Source organism: Lepus europaeus, chromosome 6, assembly GCF_033115175.1.
Source record: "Lepus europaeus isolate LE1 chromosome 6, mLepTim1.pri, whole genome shotgun sequence".
Lineage (NCBI taxonomy): Eukaryota > Metazoa > Chordata > Mammalia > Lagomorpha > Leporidae > Lepus > Lepus europaeus.
The window spans coordinates 79,824,559-79,842,784 of NC_084832.1; the positions used below are offsets into that span (position 1 = coordinate 79,824,559).

General features: G+C 45.4%; 1 protein-coding gene across 1 annotated transcript in view; it reads left to right on the top strand.

The window, feature by feature from the left end:
* Window positions 1-640: 640 nt before the first annotated feature.
* Window positions 641-18,226, top strand: part of FLT3 (fms related receptor tyrosine kinase 3) — an 84,816-nt gene continuing 67,230 nt past the window's right edge. Inside the window, exon 1 of the mRNA XM_062194435.1 lies at window positions 641-711. Coding sequence (XP_062050419.1) covers window positions 669-711 — 43 coding nt within the window. The 5' untranslated portion in view covers window positions 641-668. The remainder of the gene's footprint in view (window positions 712-18,226) is intronic.

Here is an 18,226-nt window from a genome sequence, read left to right on the forward strand (position 1 = left end):
TGTTGTCCGCGGGTTTTTGTTTGGGCCGCGGCTTCACTGCCTCAGTTGGCACTGTTTCTCTTGATGTGTCGCTGTCCCGGTCCTGGGGAGCCCGGGAGACGGAGCGGGGAACAAAGAGCAGCAGTCCACGGTCAGGATGTGCCGCGCGCGCGCGCGAGACCCCCTGCCCGCCTGCGCGCGGGTTCAGCGCCCTTCTTGGGGCCTCCAAGATGCCCGCACGCAGGGCAGAGCCGGTGGTGGCTTCCTTACGGTCCTGCCACTCCGTAATCCGAACGAGAGGATTCGGGCACTCCCAGGGGCCCAAAGCAGCCAGAAGCCTGGAGCCCGTGCAACTTCCCCGGCGGGACCGCGCCCAGTCGTCCCCGCCGCAGTCGGGGAGCCCCGGGCGCTGCCGAGCGCCGGCTGCGGACCGCGGCGAGCACGTGGGCTCGGCCGCAGCGCTGCGCCAGGCACCGGTTCCCCGGTTCGGCCCGAGCTCTCGGCTCCCGCCTCGGCCCCTGCCTCTGGGGAGAGGGTTCCTCCCCCCTTCCACTTTGCACCAGTCCGAGGGAATTTGCGGTCGGTGACGCGCATCCTTAAGCGAGCCACCTGCAGCGCAGGGCGCGCTGCTCCGGGCGGCATCGCAGGGCTGGGCCGGCAGGGCCTGGGCACCCCGGGCTCCGGAGGCCATGCCGGCGTGGGCGCGCCGCGGCGGCCGGCTCCCGCTGCTCGGTAAGGCCCCGCTCGCCTGCTCGCAGCCCCCCGCGCGGCCCTTCGCCCCCCAGCCCGCACTGGGGCCCCGGGCGCGCGCCTCCTCCGGCCCCGCCGCCTCGCTCCTCCCCGAGAGCCCGCTCCTCCATCGCCGCCCGCGCCCCTCCCCTCTCTCGCGCCCTCCCTACTCGCCCAGAACTTGCCCGCGGCCCCGGCTTTTCCCACCCCACGTCCGCCTCCCTCTTCTCGAACGTGGCTCCTCGGGCCCGGGCCACGGTCCCCAGCGGCCGCCGGGAGTCGGCGGGCGGCCTCGCCGAGGCGCAGCGCCGCGTCGGGCCGGGGGCCGCGCCGCCAGCCGGCTCGGCCAGCGCGCTCGGACAGGGGGCGGCCGCCGCGCGTCTGCGGCCGCGAGCTCGGAGCCAGGTGCCGGGGACCTCGCCTGCCCCGACCCCGGGATGCTGTAGACTCCGGTGGGGGCGGGGGTGGGGGCGCGTCTTTAATTCAGTCTGAGGTTTGCGTTTATGGAGTGAACTCTGGTGGGAAAATACGCCGCATTCTCCCCTAAAGCGAAGTCATCCCCAATCACGAACCCGCACCCGCGCCGAATTTCGGTGGGCTCAACGAGTAGTTACTTTGGAAAAATTATGCAAGCAGGATTTACGTATGAGAATGTAGTCGGAATTGTAAGCTGCCCATCCTTGTACACGCTTGATTCTAGCTTGAAGCCCCAGTGGGGTTTTCAAGGACTCCAAGGACTGTCCCCAGATAATCTGCCCGGTATCTTGGTTGTGATTGCAAGGGAGATAAAGATCTCCTTTGCCCTGCTGTTCTTGTCAGTTTCCCATAGGGAAAGATGAGAAGGTTGAATCAGATCTGCATGTATGGAGCCAGACTCCTGGGAGCCCAGGAGTCCCTGCAACCTTGAGGGTGGCACCCCCCCATCCTACCCCTGGCCCCTCGGGCCACCTCCTCTGTCCTGGGAGGGCTTCTGGCTGTGTCCCTTCCACCTTCAGAATTCTAGGATTCTACCTGGGCGACTCTGTGGTCATTGTGATACAGACGTGCAGAAATGATTGCCCATTGCTTTTGTTACAAACAATTCCGAATTAGAATAAGAAATGGAAGAGAAGGGGAAGAGAATGGAGCAACAAAGACATTGTGTATTTTTTTAACACATGTATCTGAAATTCACTAGTGAATGTCGAATGTATTGTGCAATATCTGTCTCGTACTGTATTACTACAGGAACCTGGCTCGTATTTAGGCTGTGAAGTAGTCAGGGCATTTTGGGGACACGAGAAAGGCTTTCTGAAAGTATACAGATCAGGACTCGCAAGTACATTTAAGCTGCATTGCATTTAGGAAAGAGCTCAAAAATTTCTGTCTCTCTCCAGATCTTCCGCAGTAAAGGATAAGTGGCATTCCAGAAATATGCACAAATCTGAAGTATAAAACTGCATTCATTTTCATGTATTCATATCTGACATAATCACTGGGGAATCAAGGGTCTGGATAGACAAGCAAGTCTAGCTCCACCCTCTCTTGACCAGTTCCGGAGGCAAGGTAGCCACTATTCTGACTTCAAATTGAATCAGCGACTTTTGGCTGTGTTTGCTTTTCATGCAAACCAAAACCATCATTATGTACTCTTTCGTGTCCAGCTTCTTGTACTCAACGTGGTCATTATGAGATTCCACCTTGTTCTCTGTAGTTTGTTGTTTAATTGCTGCGTTCCTTCTTTGGTATACATATACTTTACAGTGTATTTGTCCATCCTATTGTTGAAGAACATAGAAGTGATTTCTGATTTTGTGTATTGTTATGAGCATTTCTGAAGGGAACATAAACAGCCATCTCTCTTGGGATTATACCCATGTGTAGAATTCCTGGATCACAGGAAATGCAGGCTTGCGTTCAGTTTTTGGAAGGTACTGCCCAGCAGTTTTCCAAAGTGGTTGTACATTCCCACTAGCATTGTGTGTGTGTAGGGGGGTGTCCCACTTCCTTACATCTTTGCTCATGCTTAGTAATACAAAGTTCCTTCAATAAAGTAGGATAAAATGAGCAGCCTAACCGTGAGACCTTTAAAATATTGAAGAGCTCAGGTTCTCTGCATTCGAAAGGGAGAGCCCCAGTTTCCCTTCTAGTGTAAGCCCTCTGTCTCCGGATGAAAAACGAAGCTTTCTAAGTGCGTTTACAAGATGGGAACCACTCTCCCTGGCTTTATCTGCATTTATTGCTGACACCAGACCAGGGGAGTGTTTCTAGAACTGTGATGCTACCAGCCGATAGTGTCAGGAAATTCTGAATACGTTTTAGCAGTCAGGCTTTGCCCTTTCCAGCTTATCTCACTTTGTTTGCCTTCTTGTAAACTTCTAGCCCAAAGTGGGGGGATGACTCAGAGGGAGGTGGAGGGAAGGGAACCGGGAGGAACTGGTTTGGATTGGATTGGATGGGAGGCCAGATCCTGTGATCTGATGTTAAAATCCTCTCTGACTCAAAAACTCTGATTCTATCCATTTCCTTCTATTAAAGGAAGTCTTCAGAATATTCATGGAAAATGCATATTATGAAAAACAATTTGCAGCAAAACAAGCATCTTTTAATTCTATTTTTTTTCTACAAACTTTTTAAAGTGTCCTTGTGTGGCTTCTTAATGTACTTTGCATCTCCATATAGGAAAATTGGCTTCTTATGTGGACTACTTGCCTTGTCTTCCACTAAAGAAGGGACCCACTCTTTCTAACTAAAAAGATTCTTTCAAGAACTCTTAGTTATCAGTAAAGATCTTTCTTTCTTTTTTTTCTTTTTTCTTGTTGATGTCTTCTGTTCCTTAATTGAAAAAGAAGAAATCAGAGGGCTGGCATTGTTGCATAGCAGGTTGATGCCGGCATGCCATATGGGTGCTGGTTCAAGACCCAGCTGTTCCATTTCTGATCCTGCTCCCTGCTAATGTGCCTGGGAAGGCAGTGGAAGATGGTCCAAGTCCTTGGGCTCCTGCACCCATGTGGGAGACCCAGAAGAAGCTTCTGGCTCCTGGCTTCAGTCTGGCCCAGCCCCGGCCATTGTAGCCATTTTGGGAATGAACCAGCAGATAAAAGACCTCTCTCTCTCTCTCTCTCTCTCTCTCTCTCTTTCTCTCCCTCCCTCTCTCTCTCTCTCTCCCTCTCCTCCTCTCTCCATAACACTGCCTTTCCATAAGCCAGATAATGAGATATTAAACATGGAGGAAAAAGACATATTCCAAGGAAGACTTTAGATAAGAAAAATGAAGAGAAAGCACAATGAGGAATAAAACATTTTTTAAAATTTAACAGGCTTTTATTGAAATGTATTTCTGTGCTTTTGGTACAAGGGATAGAAAGATGAAAAAGATGGGGTGGGGGAACTTAATTATAAATTGCCAATTTCATTCTATTTTAGAAGTGCGTGGTTTTTGCCTTTCCCCAGAAAAGTCATTTCAACATGAAGTTTTCTTTTTCAGTTAGTTAAACCTTCCAGTGTGGTTATTATGGTCACTAAATACATGGATATTAGCGTGCCTCAATGAAGGAAGCTTCCACCATCTCAGATAAGATCTCAGGGTTTCTGCCCCGTAGAACTATTAAAAATGAATACACTACTGTAATTCCCATGGGAAAGGAAATGCTCTTCCACTTAAAGAAACATGAATTTGGAACTGTTCTAAAATTAAATATGGCTGTCTTTGAGTCTTGGGAAGAAGCTTTCTAAATGATTCTTTGAACATATTTGGTTTCTTATTGTTAGATCACTGTGAATTTCTTTTTAAAAATTTACTTATTTTTATGTACTTAAAGATAGAATGACAGAGACAGAGAGAGAGAGGGAGAGAGAGAGAAAGATCTTCTATCTGCTGATTCACTCCTCAAATGCTGACAACATCCAGAGCTGGGCCAGGCTGACACTAGGAGGCTAGAACTCCATCTGGGTCTTCCATGTAGGTGCCAAGAACCCAAGCACTTGAGCCATCACCTGCTGCCTCCCAGGCACATTAGCAGGAAGCTGGATCAGAAGTGCAAAGTAGCCTGGACTCAGATGGGCTCTCTGATATGGGCTGCAGGGGTCCCAGCAGGGAGTTTATGCCCTGGGCCTCATTGCCCACCTCTGAGCTACATTTTACTCCTGGAGAGGGTCCCTGCCCACTTGAGAAGCCCGCAGGCTGTCTCAGCCTCGGTGGCACCCCCACAGTGTTTTGTGTTCCTCTTATCTCAGACAGCAGAGCGACAGGAATGCCCACATTGCAGGCCATGTTCAACCTCCGGTCTTTCTTACTCCCCAGATACCCACCAGCCACTCCCTTAATCTTTGGGTGAAAGACAACAGAAGCAGATAACCTCAAGAATATCCTATTTTTGTCCATTTCCTTGATTTTGAAAGAGACCATGCAGATTTTTTTATTTTTATTTTTTTAAAAAGATTTATAAGAGTTCCAGAGAGGCAGAGGCAGAGAGATAAAGAGATCTTCCACTTGCTGGTTCACTCCCTAGATGGCCACAATGGCTGGAGCTGAGCCAATCTGAAGCCAGGAGCCAGAAGCTTCTTCTGGGTCTCCCACGTGGGTGCAGGGGCCCAAGGACTTGGGCCATCTTCTACTGTTTTCCCAGGCCATAGCAAGAGCTGGATCAGAAGTGGAGTAACTGAGACTTGAACCAGCGCCCATATGGGATGCTTTACCCACTACGCCGCAGCGCCAACCCTGAGACCGTGCAGATAACAGGAATAAGAATGTGAAGAGGAACAAATGAGGGATTGGAAATGGGCTCAGCCTCTCTGGTAGTTTGTGTCCATAGCTTTGCCCAGGCAAAAGCTTTATTCCCTCCAAAACAGCAAACTCATGAATCTCACAGTTGGTGTTTTGTCTGAATGAGCTTCTTGTTTATCACCAGGTGACTTAGCAATCTGAAGATGTTTTCCATGACTTCCAAGAGAGTTTTGGCCACTTCTTAGATAGCCATTGTTATATTGTGGTCAAGAATTTTTCCTGACCAGCGCTGTGGCTCACTAGGCTAATCCTCCACCTGCGGTGCCAGCACTCCAGGTTCTAATCCCAGTTGGGGCACTGGTTCTGTCCCGGTTGCTCCTCTTCCAGTCCAGCTCTCTGCTGTGGCCCAGGAAGGCAGTGGAGCATGGCCCAAGTGCTTGGGCCCTGCACCCGCATGGGAGACCAGGAGGAAGTACCTGGCTCCTGGCTTGGGATCAGGAAGTACCTGGCTCCTGGCTTTGGATCAGTGCAATGCACCAGCCATAGTGGCCATTTTGGGGGTAAACGAAGGCAAGGAAGACCTTTCTCCTCTCTGTCTCTCTCTCTCACTGTCTAACTCTGTCTGTCAAAAAAAAATCTAAAAAAAAAAGAATTTTTCCTTCTTTTGAAGGTCTATGAGCATCGCACCTAAGTAACTGAAATCACTTTAAAAAAAAAAAACATATGGTTCAAGGACACATTCTATTTTTACAGTTTTTAATTTATTTATCTTATTGAAAAGGCAAAGAAAGACAGGGTTGCCCATCTCTACGTTCACTCCCCAAATGCCCACAACAACCGAGGCTGGGCCAGAGGAAGCCAGGAGCTCCGAACTCAATCTGGGCCTTCCACATAACTGGCAGGGACCATCACCTGCTGCCTCCCAGAGCTGGCATTAGCAAGAAGCTGGAACTGGGGGCAGAGCTGGGCATTGCAATATGGGATGCTCACATCCCAAGTCATGCCTTAATTTCTAGGCCAAGCATCTGTCCCCTGAGTTACTTTCAGTCAACACTTTCTCTGGCTGTGTCAGAGTGGTTCCAATGTGATGGAAGCTTTAGAAGAAGTCGCTGATAGTCGTTAATTTGACTCATGCATTTCTTTTTTATGGGTACCAACACATGAGAAGGAAATATAAAAATAATAAAAAGTACACACAGTGTTCTTTTGCGGCTAGAGGAATTGCATAAGATCCCAAAAGAGGAACTATTGGTATTTTTTTGGGTTTAACAGTAGAAATATTTTTTTTACTACTGTCACTATAAGGCCACTTAGTAGCCAACAATTGTCCACAAAATTATTTGCTGTCTACGCTACAGCAGGCTGTTTCTATGATTTCTGTGTCTTTGATCAGAAGGTATTCAGTGATTTCAGTCTTCAAAATGCTATGCCATTTGATGTATGGTTTTCTTAGCAGTAGGTAAGTGTGTTCTTGGCCTCAGAACAGATGCATGTCTAACCACACAGCTAGGAAACGTGTGTTGCTTACTGTGGCAGAGACTTTCTCTGCACTCAGTTCCTCATTTGTAGAAAGGAGATAAGTACTTCTTACTCCTTCATCAGATAATACCTGTAAAGCACTGGCGCCTTCCTTGTTGGGCACGTGTTTTTCAGAAACAGGTATACAATGCCAGAAGGAATTAGGGCTTAGAGTCCCAAGGGTTTTTTCCCTTCTTCCCTCCCTCCCTCCTTCTTTCCTCTCTCTCTCTCTCTCCCTCCTTCCATTGATGTTTTGAGCTCTGCCTATGTCCAGAACCTGTGTTCAATGCTGCATAGAGCTGGCTTCTGCCCTTCAAAGCTCACATTCTAAGGTTGGGACTGTCAGGACAAGGTCAGACACATAGAAGGAAAATTGTGGTGCAATTTTAGAAATATGCACAGAGCCTCTAACCCAGGCTGAGAAAATAAGGCAAAGCTTCCAAGAGGAGGTGATGTCAGAGCTTTGACTGGAAAGATAAGGAGGAGTTGACAGGGAAGAAGGGGGCAAGGACATTGCAGGAAAATAGGACAGCAAAGAAAAGGTACAAATATGGAGTAGAGGGAAGACTATCATGCCATTCCAGCTTGCTGAGACGGTGATGCGGCCTCCAGAATTAGAGTAACAGTCTTTCCCATTTCCCATATCAGAGTGCCTGTGTTTGAGTGTTGGCTCCACTGCTTGGTTGCAGCTTTCTACTAGTGTGCACACTGGGAGGCAGCAGGTGATGGTATCCCTGCCTCCTACATGGGAGACCTGGAATGAGCTCCTGGCTCATGCCTCTGGCTTAGGACACTCTCAGCCATTGGGGGTTTGGGGGGGAATGGATCAGTGGGTGGAAGCTCTCCTCTGACTGTGTCTCTGTCTGTCTGTCAAATAAATAAATAAATGTATGCATGTATGTATGTATATATGTATGTCAGGGTTGCCTAACCATAAATTATCGTATATGTAAGGTATGCATTTGTGGTGTGATAAGGGACTTGGTCTTGTGGACCGTAAGTATCTGGATGCATTTTAGGAGGATTGTGTGCGTGTGTGTGTGTGTGTGCATGCTCTTTTTTTTTTTTTTTGCATTATTTTGTTTTGTTTTTTGAGAGAGGGTTGTTTTCATCAGAGTTTTAAAGGGGTCTGTCACTCAAAGGTAAGAACCATCACTGCCATTCGAGCAGAGTTTGAAACAGAGGAGTGGTGTGTCCTGATTTCAGCTTTAGGAAGATGATTCTGGCATCTATGTGTAGGATGGACATTGAGCCAATAAGACTTACATCAGGGACACAGCTCCGAAGTGGCTGGCGATGGTCCAGGCCAGAGACCAGCCATGAGGGCTTGAACTGAGGCAATGATAATACAGAGCTAAGGATAGATTTGAGAAGTATCATGGAGTCAAAATGCAAGGGCTTGGCCATTGCCTGAGTGATGGGAAGTGAGGGAGAGAGAGGAGTCAAAGTGGCTGCTGGGTTTCCGGGGCTGGTGACCAGGAATGCACTGCTACTGAGTGAAGAGTGAGAGATAAGGGAGGGAGTGGGAAATGCGAGTTCAATTTGAGTTTTGGGCTCCTGGGGTCCCCCACTTGTGGCTGTGCACTCAGCAGTTACGAGTTTGGAACCTGTAAGCAAATACACAGTAGTTTACAGAGAAAATGAAAGGCTAAGTAAGCCTACTGCCCTCATCTACCAGAGCGGGGAGGGAGATGGTCAGATGGTATGCTCAAATTCAGAGTCACTCAGAAGAGGAACTTGGAAATTGGATCTCCTACTCTTGCCCCTGACTTGAAAATGAGTGTCTTGACATCTTCTAGTTTGGTCTGTAATGTTGAAGTCTGTAACTCTTTCAGCGAAGAGTAGGTCTTATTGAACTTAAAGTTTTATTTTAGGTTAATGTCGATTTTCCTCCCAACACCCCCCCCCCCCCCCCGCTCCAGTCCTGTCCCTTCAAACTATCGCACTGAGCACTCTCCTGCATTTCAAAGTTGTCCGCATTGCTCCGTGTTTGCGACTGGACTGTGGGAATTTCCACCAGGGGTTTTGGGATGGATTCTTGCAAAGAACTTTCATGTTCATGGTACAGTAAAGTCCACCCCTTTGGCGTATCTTGCTGAAAGTTTAGCACACCCAGTCACGACACTGGCACACCAGTGAGACATAGAACATTCCCATTCCCTCAGAAAGTTCCCTTTACAGTCAGCTCCGACCCCGAGTCCCCAGTAACCTCCTCCAAAATGTCCGTCCTGTTATTTGAATCATACACTATATAATATGTAAATATGAAAATATTTTTATTAAAAAGGTTAATTTATTTGAAAGACAGAGCAGCAGAGGGAGAGAAGAAGTGACACTGAGAGATCTTCCATCTACTGGGTCACTCCCCAAACAGCCAGAGCTTGGCCAGGCAGAAGCCAGGAGCCAGGGGCTCCATCCTGGTCTCCCACATGGACAGCACTTGGGCCGTCTTTCACTGCCTTCCTAGGGGTTTTAGCAGGAAACTGGATTGGAAGTGGAACAGCCAGGACTCTAACAGACATTCCAATATGGGATATTGGTGTTACAGCAACAGCTTAACCTGCTGTGCCACAACAGCGGCCCCGCAGTATGTGGCCTGATTTGCATGTAGCAGAATATTTGGGGTTTATCCATATTGTTTACATATATCAGTAATTTTTTTTCTTTTTCATTCCTAAGTCGTAGTCTATTGTATGGACATGCCACAGTTTGTTTATCCCATAACCAGCTGACTGTCGCATATTTGCTTCCAGTTATTATGTGAACAGAACTCTTATTAAATATTTAAGTACAGGTTTTTGTATGAGTATAGGTTTTAATTTCCTGCAGGCAAATACCTAGGAATGGTATTGCATTGCTGGACTACGTGCTAAGATAATGTTTAGCTTTAGAAGGAGCCGCTGTTTTCCAAGGGAATTGCGCCATTGTTCTTCCTCCCCAACAATGTATGAGAGTTACAGTTGCTCGATTCCATTGGTAGCACGTGCTATTGTCAGTTTCTTATTTTTGCTTTTACTCATTCTAATATTTGGGCTAACAGTATGTCATTGTAACATTTACTTTGCATTTCCCTGATGACTAATGATCTTATGCAACATTTTTGCATGCTTAGTTGCTATCCAAATTTTAATTGGTGCAGTATCTCCTACATCATTTGCCCATTTTTATTGGGTCATTTATTATTATTTAGTAGTGTTATTGGTTTTAATAGTTTTTTGTGTATTGTAAATACAAGTCATTTATCAGATATGTGTTTTGAAAATATTTTCTTCAAAATATGTGGCTTGTCTTTTCATTTCTTTTTTTTTTTTTTGACAGGCAGAGTGGACAGTGAGAGAGAGAGAGACAGAGAGAAAGGTTTTCCTTTGCCATTGGTTCACCCTCCAATGGCCGCTGCGGCTGGCGCGCTGCGGCCGGCGCACCGTGCTGATCCGATGGCAGGAGCCAGGTGCCTATCCTGGTCTCCCATGGGGTGCAGGGCCCAAGCACTTGGGCCATCCTCCACTGCACTACCGGGCCACAGCAGAGAGCTGGCCTGGAAGGGGGCAGCCGGGACAGAACCGGCACCCCGACCGGGACTAGAACCTGGTGTGCCGGCGCCGCAAGGCGGAGGATTAGCCTAGTGAGCCGCGGCGCCGGCCTGTCTTTTCATTTCTTAACAATGTCTTTTGAAGAGCAGAAGTTACCAATTTTGATGATGCTAATTAATTTCCAGGAAGTCTACTAATGGAGAAAAATTAGCCCTGGACTAAACAATGCTCTGGTCATATCTGACCATGCTTAAAATTGAGACCTGAAAAGGAACAAAGTGTTTACATGAATTTAGTGATAAAATGTGAATGAATATTTACAAAATGACAAAAATATATTTTACTAGGTAAAATTCACAATGTTTTGACACCCAGTTATAAATTACCAGTCAATGAAAAGAATAATTCAGCCCATCGTAAGGATTAATATCAGGTTGAGCCTTAGGCACAGTGATTAATGTACCACTTGTGATGCCTGCATCACATTGGAGTGCCTGGGTTTGAGTTGTGGCTCCACTTCCCATTCTGACTTACTGCTAATGTACACCCTGTGAGGAAGCAGGTGACAGTTCAAGTAGTTGGGTCCCTGGCAACCTCATGGGAGACCTGGACTGAATTCCTAGCTCTTGGCTTCAACCTGGTGCAGTCCTGGCCATGGCAGGCATTTGGGGAGTGAACTAGTGAATGAAAAGTCTTTGTCTATTCTGTGTCTCTATCTCTTTGCCTTTAAATTAAGAAAAAAGGTTTTAAATGATTAAAATCTGTTTCTAAGTGGGGTCCAGAAATGATGTAGAATGAGGAATTAGTAGGCAAGAATACTAAAACAGCGATTATATCTATTCTATATATTCCTGAACATTGAGGAAGGATAGTACGTATTAAGCAGAGACATAGTAGGTATAAAAAATCATCCACATTGAACATTTAGAGATGAAAACTATCATGATGTTGGATAGGATTGGGGACAGATTAAAGATTAGAGAAGAAAATATGAGGATGCTGGCAATGTGACATAGCAGGTTAAGCTGCCACCTGCAATGCCAACATCTTATACAGGCGCTGGTTCGTGTCCTGGATGCTCCACTTCTGACCCAGCTCCCTGCTAATGCTCCTGGGAAAGTGGTGGAAGATATTCCAAGTACTTGGACCCCTGCCACCTATGTGGGAGACCTGGGTGAACCTCCTGGTTCCCAGTTTCAGTCTGGCCCAACCCTAACCCTTGTAGCATTTAAGGGGTGAACCAGTGGATAGAGAGTCTCTCTCTCTCTCTCTCTCTCTCCCTCTCTCTCTCTCTCTCTCTCCATCTCTCCCTCTATCTGTAACTCTTACTTTCAAATAAAATAAATAAATCTTGACAAAAAGATGAGTGAACTTAAAAGCTTAGCAAGAGAAACTTTGCAAAATGAATAGAGGAAAAAAAGACAAAATAAAATGAACAGAGAATCAGTGAGCTATAGAACTCCAGGTGGACAAATGTGAGTGTGATTAGAGTCCCTGAAGGAGAGAATGGGGAAAAAAAAGAGGAAAGAAAGAGATCTTTGAAGAAATAATAAAGGGAAAAAGAGATCTTTGAAGAAATAATAAAGGGAAAATTTCCAAATTTGATAAAATTGAAAAGCCTCCTATCCAAGAAGCCCAGTGAAACCCAAGCATGTGACTCATGAAGAAAACTACCTGTTATAATCAAATTGGGTCAAGTCAGTGATAAAGAGGAGATCTTAAAAGCATCCAAAGAAAAAGATATATTCATGCAGCAGGTTTCTAGTCATAAACAATGTAAGCCAAAAGATTGAAGTGGCATTTTTTAAAAGAACTGAAGGAACATTGCTAGGAATATAGAATTTTTTATCCAGGAAAAAATGTCTTTCACGAATGAGGTGGAAAGAAAATAATGCAAGATGAAAACCTGGGTGTACAAAGAATTGAAAAGCACCAGAAATGAATAAGTATAAAATTTCCCTTAATGTTTAAATTCCTTTAAAAGATAATTGTCATTTAAAACAAACATTGTAACAGTGTCTTTTGGGATTGATAGCTTATATAAAAATACAGGTATAAGAGCAGAAACACAAAGCCTGAGACAGATGAAATGGACTATATACTATTGTAAGGTTCTTGTATTATACATGAAGCACTTAACATCTCTTGAGGGTAGACTGTGTTAAAGTAATGATATGTTCTACAAACCTGAAGGCAATTACTAAAATAACAAAATAAAGCATTAAAGCTAATAATCCAAGAAAGGAAATGGAGTAAAAAAAAAAAAAAAACTGAACAAAGACACTTCAAGTATTCCCAAAAGAGGCAGGAAAAGAGGAAAAGGCAACAAAGAATAGATGGAACAGATAGAAAATCAAGGACAGACAGGAGATTTAAACTTAATCATGTTACAGTGAAAAGAGAAAAGAAGCAGAACAGATTGCTTTGGCTGATTCTTTTATTAGCCTTTTCCTCAAATTGTAAAATAAAACATAATATAAGGTAGATAATAGACCATATTTCAGCAAAGCTAAAATACTAGTGAATTCTTTCATGTTACAATATACGCTAGGAACTGAATCGTTCTTCTCAAGAATTCATATATTGAAGCTGTAACCCCAGTGTGACTGTGTTCTGAGATAGGGCCTGTAAGGAGGTTAGGTAAGATGTGATGAACTCATTAGGGTAGCAGGGTCCTAGTCTGATAGAACAGGTGTCCTTTTTTTTTAAGTTTTTTTTTCTTTTTTTTTTTTGTTTGTTATATAGTTTTTTTTTTATTTAATAAATGTGAATTTACAAAGTGCAACTTTTGTATTGTTGTGGCTCCCCCCCAACCTCCCTCCCTCCTGTGGCCCTCCCCTCTCCCACTCCCTCTCCCATCCCGCCCTTCATCGAGTTTCATTTTCAATTACCTTCATATACTGAAAATCAACTTAGTATATACTAAGCAAGGATTTCAACAGGCTGCACTCACACAACCGCACAAGGTATAGGGTATTGTTCGACGAGTAGTGTTTTTAAGTTTCATAGTAAAACACATTAAGGACAGAGATCCTACGTGGGGAGCATGTACCCAGTGACTCCCGTTGTTGATTTAACAATTGGCACTCTTATTTATGACATCAGCAATCACCCGAGACTCTTGCCATGAGCTGTCTAGGCTATGGAAGCCCCTTGAGTTCACCGACTCTGAACTTGTTTGGTCAAGGCCGTGTCACAGTGGAGGTTCCTTCCTCCCTTCAGAGAAAGGCGCCTCTCTCCCTGATAGCCTAGAACAGGTGTCCTTATAAAGCGAGGGACCCCAGGAAAGGTGATGTGAGGCCACAGTGAGGAGGCGGCCGTCTGTCAGCCAGAAGAGCCCTCACCAGAAGCCAACCATAACTGAATCATGTCAATCATCCCAATACATTTAACGATCAAAGTATCACAATGAAAAGGTGGAAGTTGAATTGGATTTGTTTGAGTTTTCTCCCCAAAGGTTCACATGTTGGGAGATTGGTCCTCGGTGGGAAGGTGTTGGGAGGTGTGGCCTCTCAGAGGGTCTGGTGGGAGCCTTTTCGGTCAGCTGGGGGCTTGTCCCAGGAAGGGAGTGCTGGTCTCCTGCAGGGAGTTCCCCACATGGGGAAGCTGTAATAAAAGCCTGAGGCAGAGCTTCCTGTTATAGCATGTGATTGCCTCCTCCCGACAGGCACTCCTACCATAATGGCATGGGGTCCCCACCACAGCTGAACTGATGATAGGTGTGCCATGCCCTTGAGCCACCAGAACTACCAGCCAGATAAGCCACTTTCACTTATAAAGTTAGCCTATGTCAGGTATTTTGTTATACTATTGGAAAAGGGACTGAAATGTTACCTAAAAAAGATCAATCCCGCATATGAGGACACAAATAAGTTTAAAAAATGGGGCTCCTGCACCCATGTGGGAGACCTGGATGAAGCTCCTGGCTCCTGGCTTCTTCTGGCCCAACCCCAGCTGTAGCAGCAATTTGGGGAGTGAACCAGCAGGTGGAGGACCTCTATTTGTCCCTCTCTTTCTCTGTAACTCTGCCTTTCAAACAAATAAAATAAATCTTTAAAACATGTATATATGTGTAGTAGAAATATTATTAGTGACCCCATGCTTATATTTTGCAAACTTCAATTTAATGGAAAAATTTGTTGAAAACTACACTACCAAAACTCATTAAGAAACATTGATAACCTAAATAATGTCATAATAAATACATTGAACTGTGGTTAAAAATATTTTCACATTGAACACTATTGGAGCAGGTGGCTTCACCAAGAAATCAGTTAAATGTTTAAAGAGAAAATAAAACTGATCTGCAGAAACTCTTCCAGAAAACTGAAAAGAAGATAACACCTCTCAAACTCACTCACCAAAGTCAGAGATATGGAAAGTATAGACCGGGGTTGGCACCGTGGTGCAGTAGGTTAATCCTCCACCTGCGGTGCTGGCATCCCATGTGGGCGCCAGTTCTAGTCCCAGCTGCCCCTTTGCCAATCCAGCTCTCTGTTATGGCCTGGGAGAGCAGTAGAAGATGGCCCAAGTCCTTGGGCCCCTGCACCCGCGTGGGAGACTGGGAAGAGGCACTTGGCTCCTGGCTTCAGATCGTCGCAGCTCTGGCAATTGTGGCCATTTGGGGAGTGAACCAACAGACGGAAGACCTTTCTTTCTGTCTGTAACTCTACCTTTCAAATAAATAAATAAATAAATAAAATCTTTTAAAAAAAAGTATAGACCAAAGACAGCTATGAATGTAAATGCAAAAATTTGTAATCAAAAATTAACAAAATGATTTTAACAATATCTTAAAAAAATATAGTACTTCATACCCAACTGGTGTTTATTCCAGGTTGATTAACACTTGAAAATCAATCAATGTGGCTCACTGTATTCACAGAATAAAAAAGGAAAACCAGTAGATAGACACAAAACAAAAGCAGATTTCGGGGCATGTGTTTAGCACAGCAGTTAGGAAGCGGCTCCGCACCCACGTCTTATATTGGGGCACCTGAATTTCAGTTCTGGATCCACTTCTGACCCACTTCTTGCTAATGTGACCTTGGGAGGCAGTAAGTGATGGCTCAAGTGCTTGGGTCCCTGCCATTAATGTGGGAGACCTGCATGGAGTTCTAGGCTCCAGGCTTTGTCCCCACCCAGCTCTGGCTGCTGTGGGCATTTAGGGAATAAATCAGGGGAGGGAAGATCTGTCTGTCTCTCTACTTGTCTCTCTCTTGCTCTCTGCCTTTCAAATTAAAAAAAAATTTTTTTTCATTAAAAATCCCCAAATCGGCCGGCGCCGCAGCTCACTAGGCTAATCCTCCGCCTGCGGCACTGGCACCCCAGGTTCTAGTCCTGGTTGGGGCGCCGGATTCTGTCCTGGCTGCTCCTCTTCCAGTCCAGCTCTCTGCTGTGGCCCGGGAAGGCAGTGGAGAATGGCCCAAGTGCTTGGGCCCTGCACCCGCATGGGAGACCAGGAGAAGCACCTGGCTCCTGGCTTCGGATCGGCACAGCATGCCAGCTGTAGCAGGCAGCCATTTGGGGGGTGAACCAACGGAAAAGGAAGACCTTCCTTTCTGTCTCTGTCTCTCTCTAACTCTGCCTGTCAAAAAATAAATAAATAAATAAAAATAAAGGTGATTCAGTAGAGAAACCATAGTCTTTGAACAAATGATGGCAGAACAGTTGACCATTCATGTGCAAAACTTTCCTCCATAAGTCACATTGTATGAAAAGTTAACTCAAAATGGATCAGAGATCTAAGTGGAAAACATAAGGCTCATCATAAACCATAGCATCTAGGAGAAAACTGACGTTACATTGGACAAAGATATTTTTAGGTACAAAGTCAAAAGTGTAATTTATAAAAAAAAACTTGGCAAATTGGACATCTTTAGAAAGCAAACCACAGACTGGCAGAAAGTATTTGCCAATTACATATCTGATAAAGTACATAGTCGATGTAGATAATAACACTGTGTAAAATAAGACAAATGTCAGTAATTTATTGTATTTTATGTATTTTTCTCTCTCTAGGCCATTGTAAGTACTCATTATTTGTTAGTTGCATAGAGGGATGAACAAATAAATAAATGTCAAAATGTTCATGTTAAAAAATACATTGTGGGGGCCAGCACTGTGGCACAGTGGGTTAACTCCCTGGCCCGAAGTGCCGAAATCCCATATGGGTGCCGGTTCTAGTCCTAGCTGCTCCACTTCTGATCTGGCTCTCTGCTATGGCCTGGGAAAGCAGTGGAGGATGGCCCAAGTCCTTGGGCCCCTGCACCCATGTGGGAGACCCGGAGGAAGCTCCTGGCTCCTGGCTTCAGATCGGCGCAGCTCCGGCCATTGCGGCCATTTGGGGAGTGAACCAGCAGATTGAAGACCTCTTTCTCTGCCTCTCCTTCTCTCTGTGTAACTCTGACTTTCAAATAAATAAATAAATCTTTAAAAAAAATACATTGTGGATTCAACATTGTGGCATAATAGGTAAAACCGCCACCTGCAATGTTGGCATCCCGTATGGGCACCAGTTTGTGTCCCAGCTGTTCCACTTCCAATCCAGCTCCCTGCTAATGGCCTGGGAAAAGCAGTGGAACGATGGCCCAAGTGTTTGGGCCCCTGCCACCTGTGTGGGAGATGAGAATGAAGCTTCTGGCTCCTGGCTTTGGCCTGGCATACCCCTGGCCACTGTGGCCATCTGGGAGTGAACCAGCAGATGTAAGACCTCTTTGTCTCCATCTCTCCCACTTTCTCTGTAACTCTGACTTTCAAAAGCTAGTAAATAAATCTTTTTTTTTTTTTTTTGACAGGCAGAGTGGATAGTGAGAGAGAGAGAGAGAGAGAGAGAGAAAGGTTTTCCTTTGCCATTGGTTCACCCTCCAATGGCCGCTGCGGCCGGCGCATCGCGCTGATCCGAAGCCAGGAGCCAGGTGCTTTTCCTGGTCTCCCATATGGGTGCAGGGCCCAAGGACTTGGGCCACCCTCCACTGCCTTCCCGGGCCATAGCAGAGAGCCGGGCTGGAAGAGAGGCAACTGGGATAGAATCCGGTGCCCCGACCGGGACTAGAACCCGGTGTGCCAGCGCTGCAAGGCAGAGGATTAGCCTGTTAAGCCAAGGTGCTGGCCAATAAATCTTTCTTAAAAATGCATTGTATATTTGAAAATTGTCAAGAGAGTAGAATTTTAAAAATGAGTAAGTGAGTTGATGGATATATTGATTTAGCTCTATCTAATCATTCCACAATGTATACTTGGTTCAGAACATCACATTATACTCCATGGATACGTATAACTTTTCTCATTTAGAAAAACTCAGTGAACATACATGCAATCAAAGAAACTGTAGGAACATCTGAAAGGGAGTTCCACATTATTAGTCAGTAAAAAATTACAAATTCAAATATTCAGTGAGCTACAACACATCTATTACAAAGGCTGAAATTTTAAAAATCTCAGCATACCAAATGTTGGCAAAGACATGACACAACTGAAATCCCCATACCCTGTGAGTGGGAATGTAAAATGTTGCAACTTCTGTGGAAAACCCTTTGACACTTAAAAAGTTGTATATACACCTACCATAGGACTCAAACATGCAATTCCTTGGTAATTACCCAAGAGAACTAAAAATATACGTCCATATCGAGAGTTTTTTTAAAATAAAATATGTATTTATTTAAGAGGCAGAGTTACAGACAGAGAGAAGGAGAGACAGAGAGAGAGAGAGAGATCTTCCATCTACTGGTTCACTCCCCAAAGGTCCACAATGGCCAGAGCT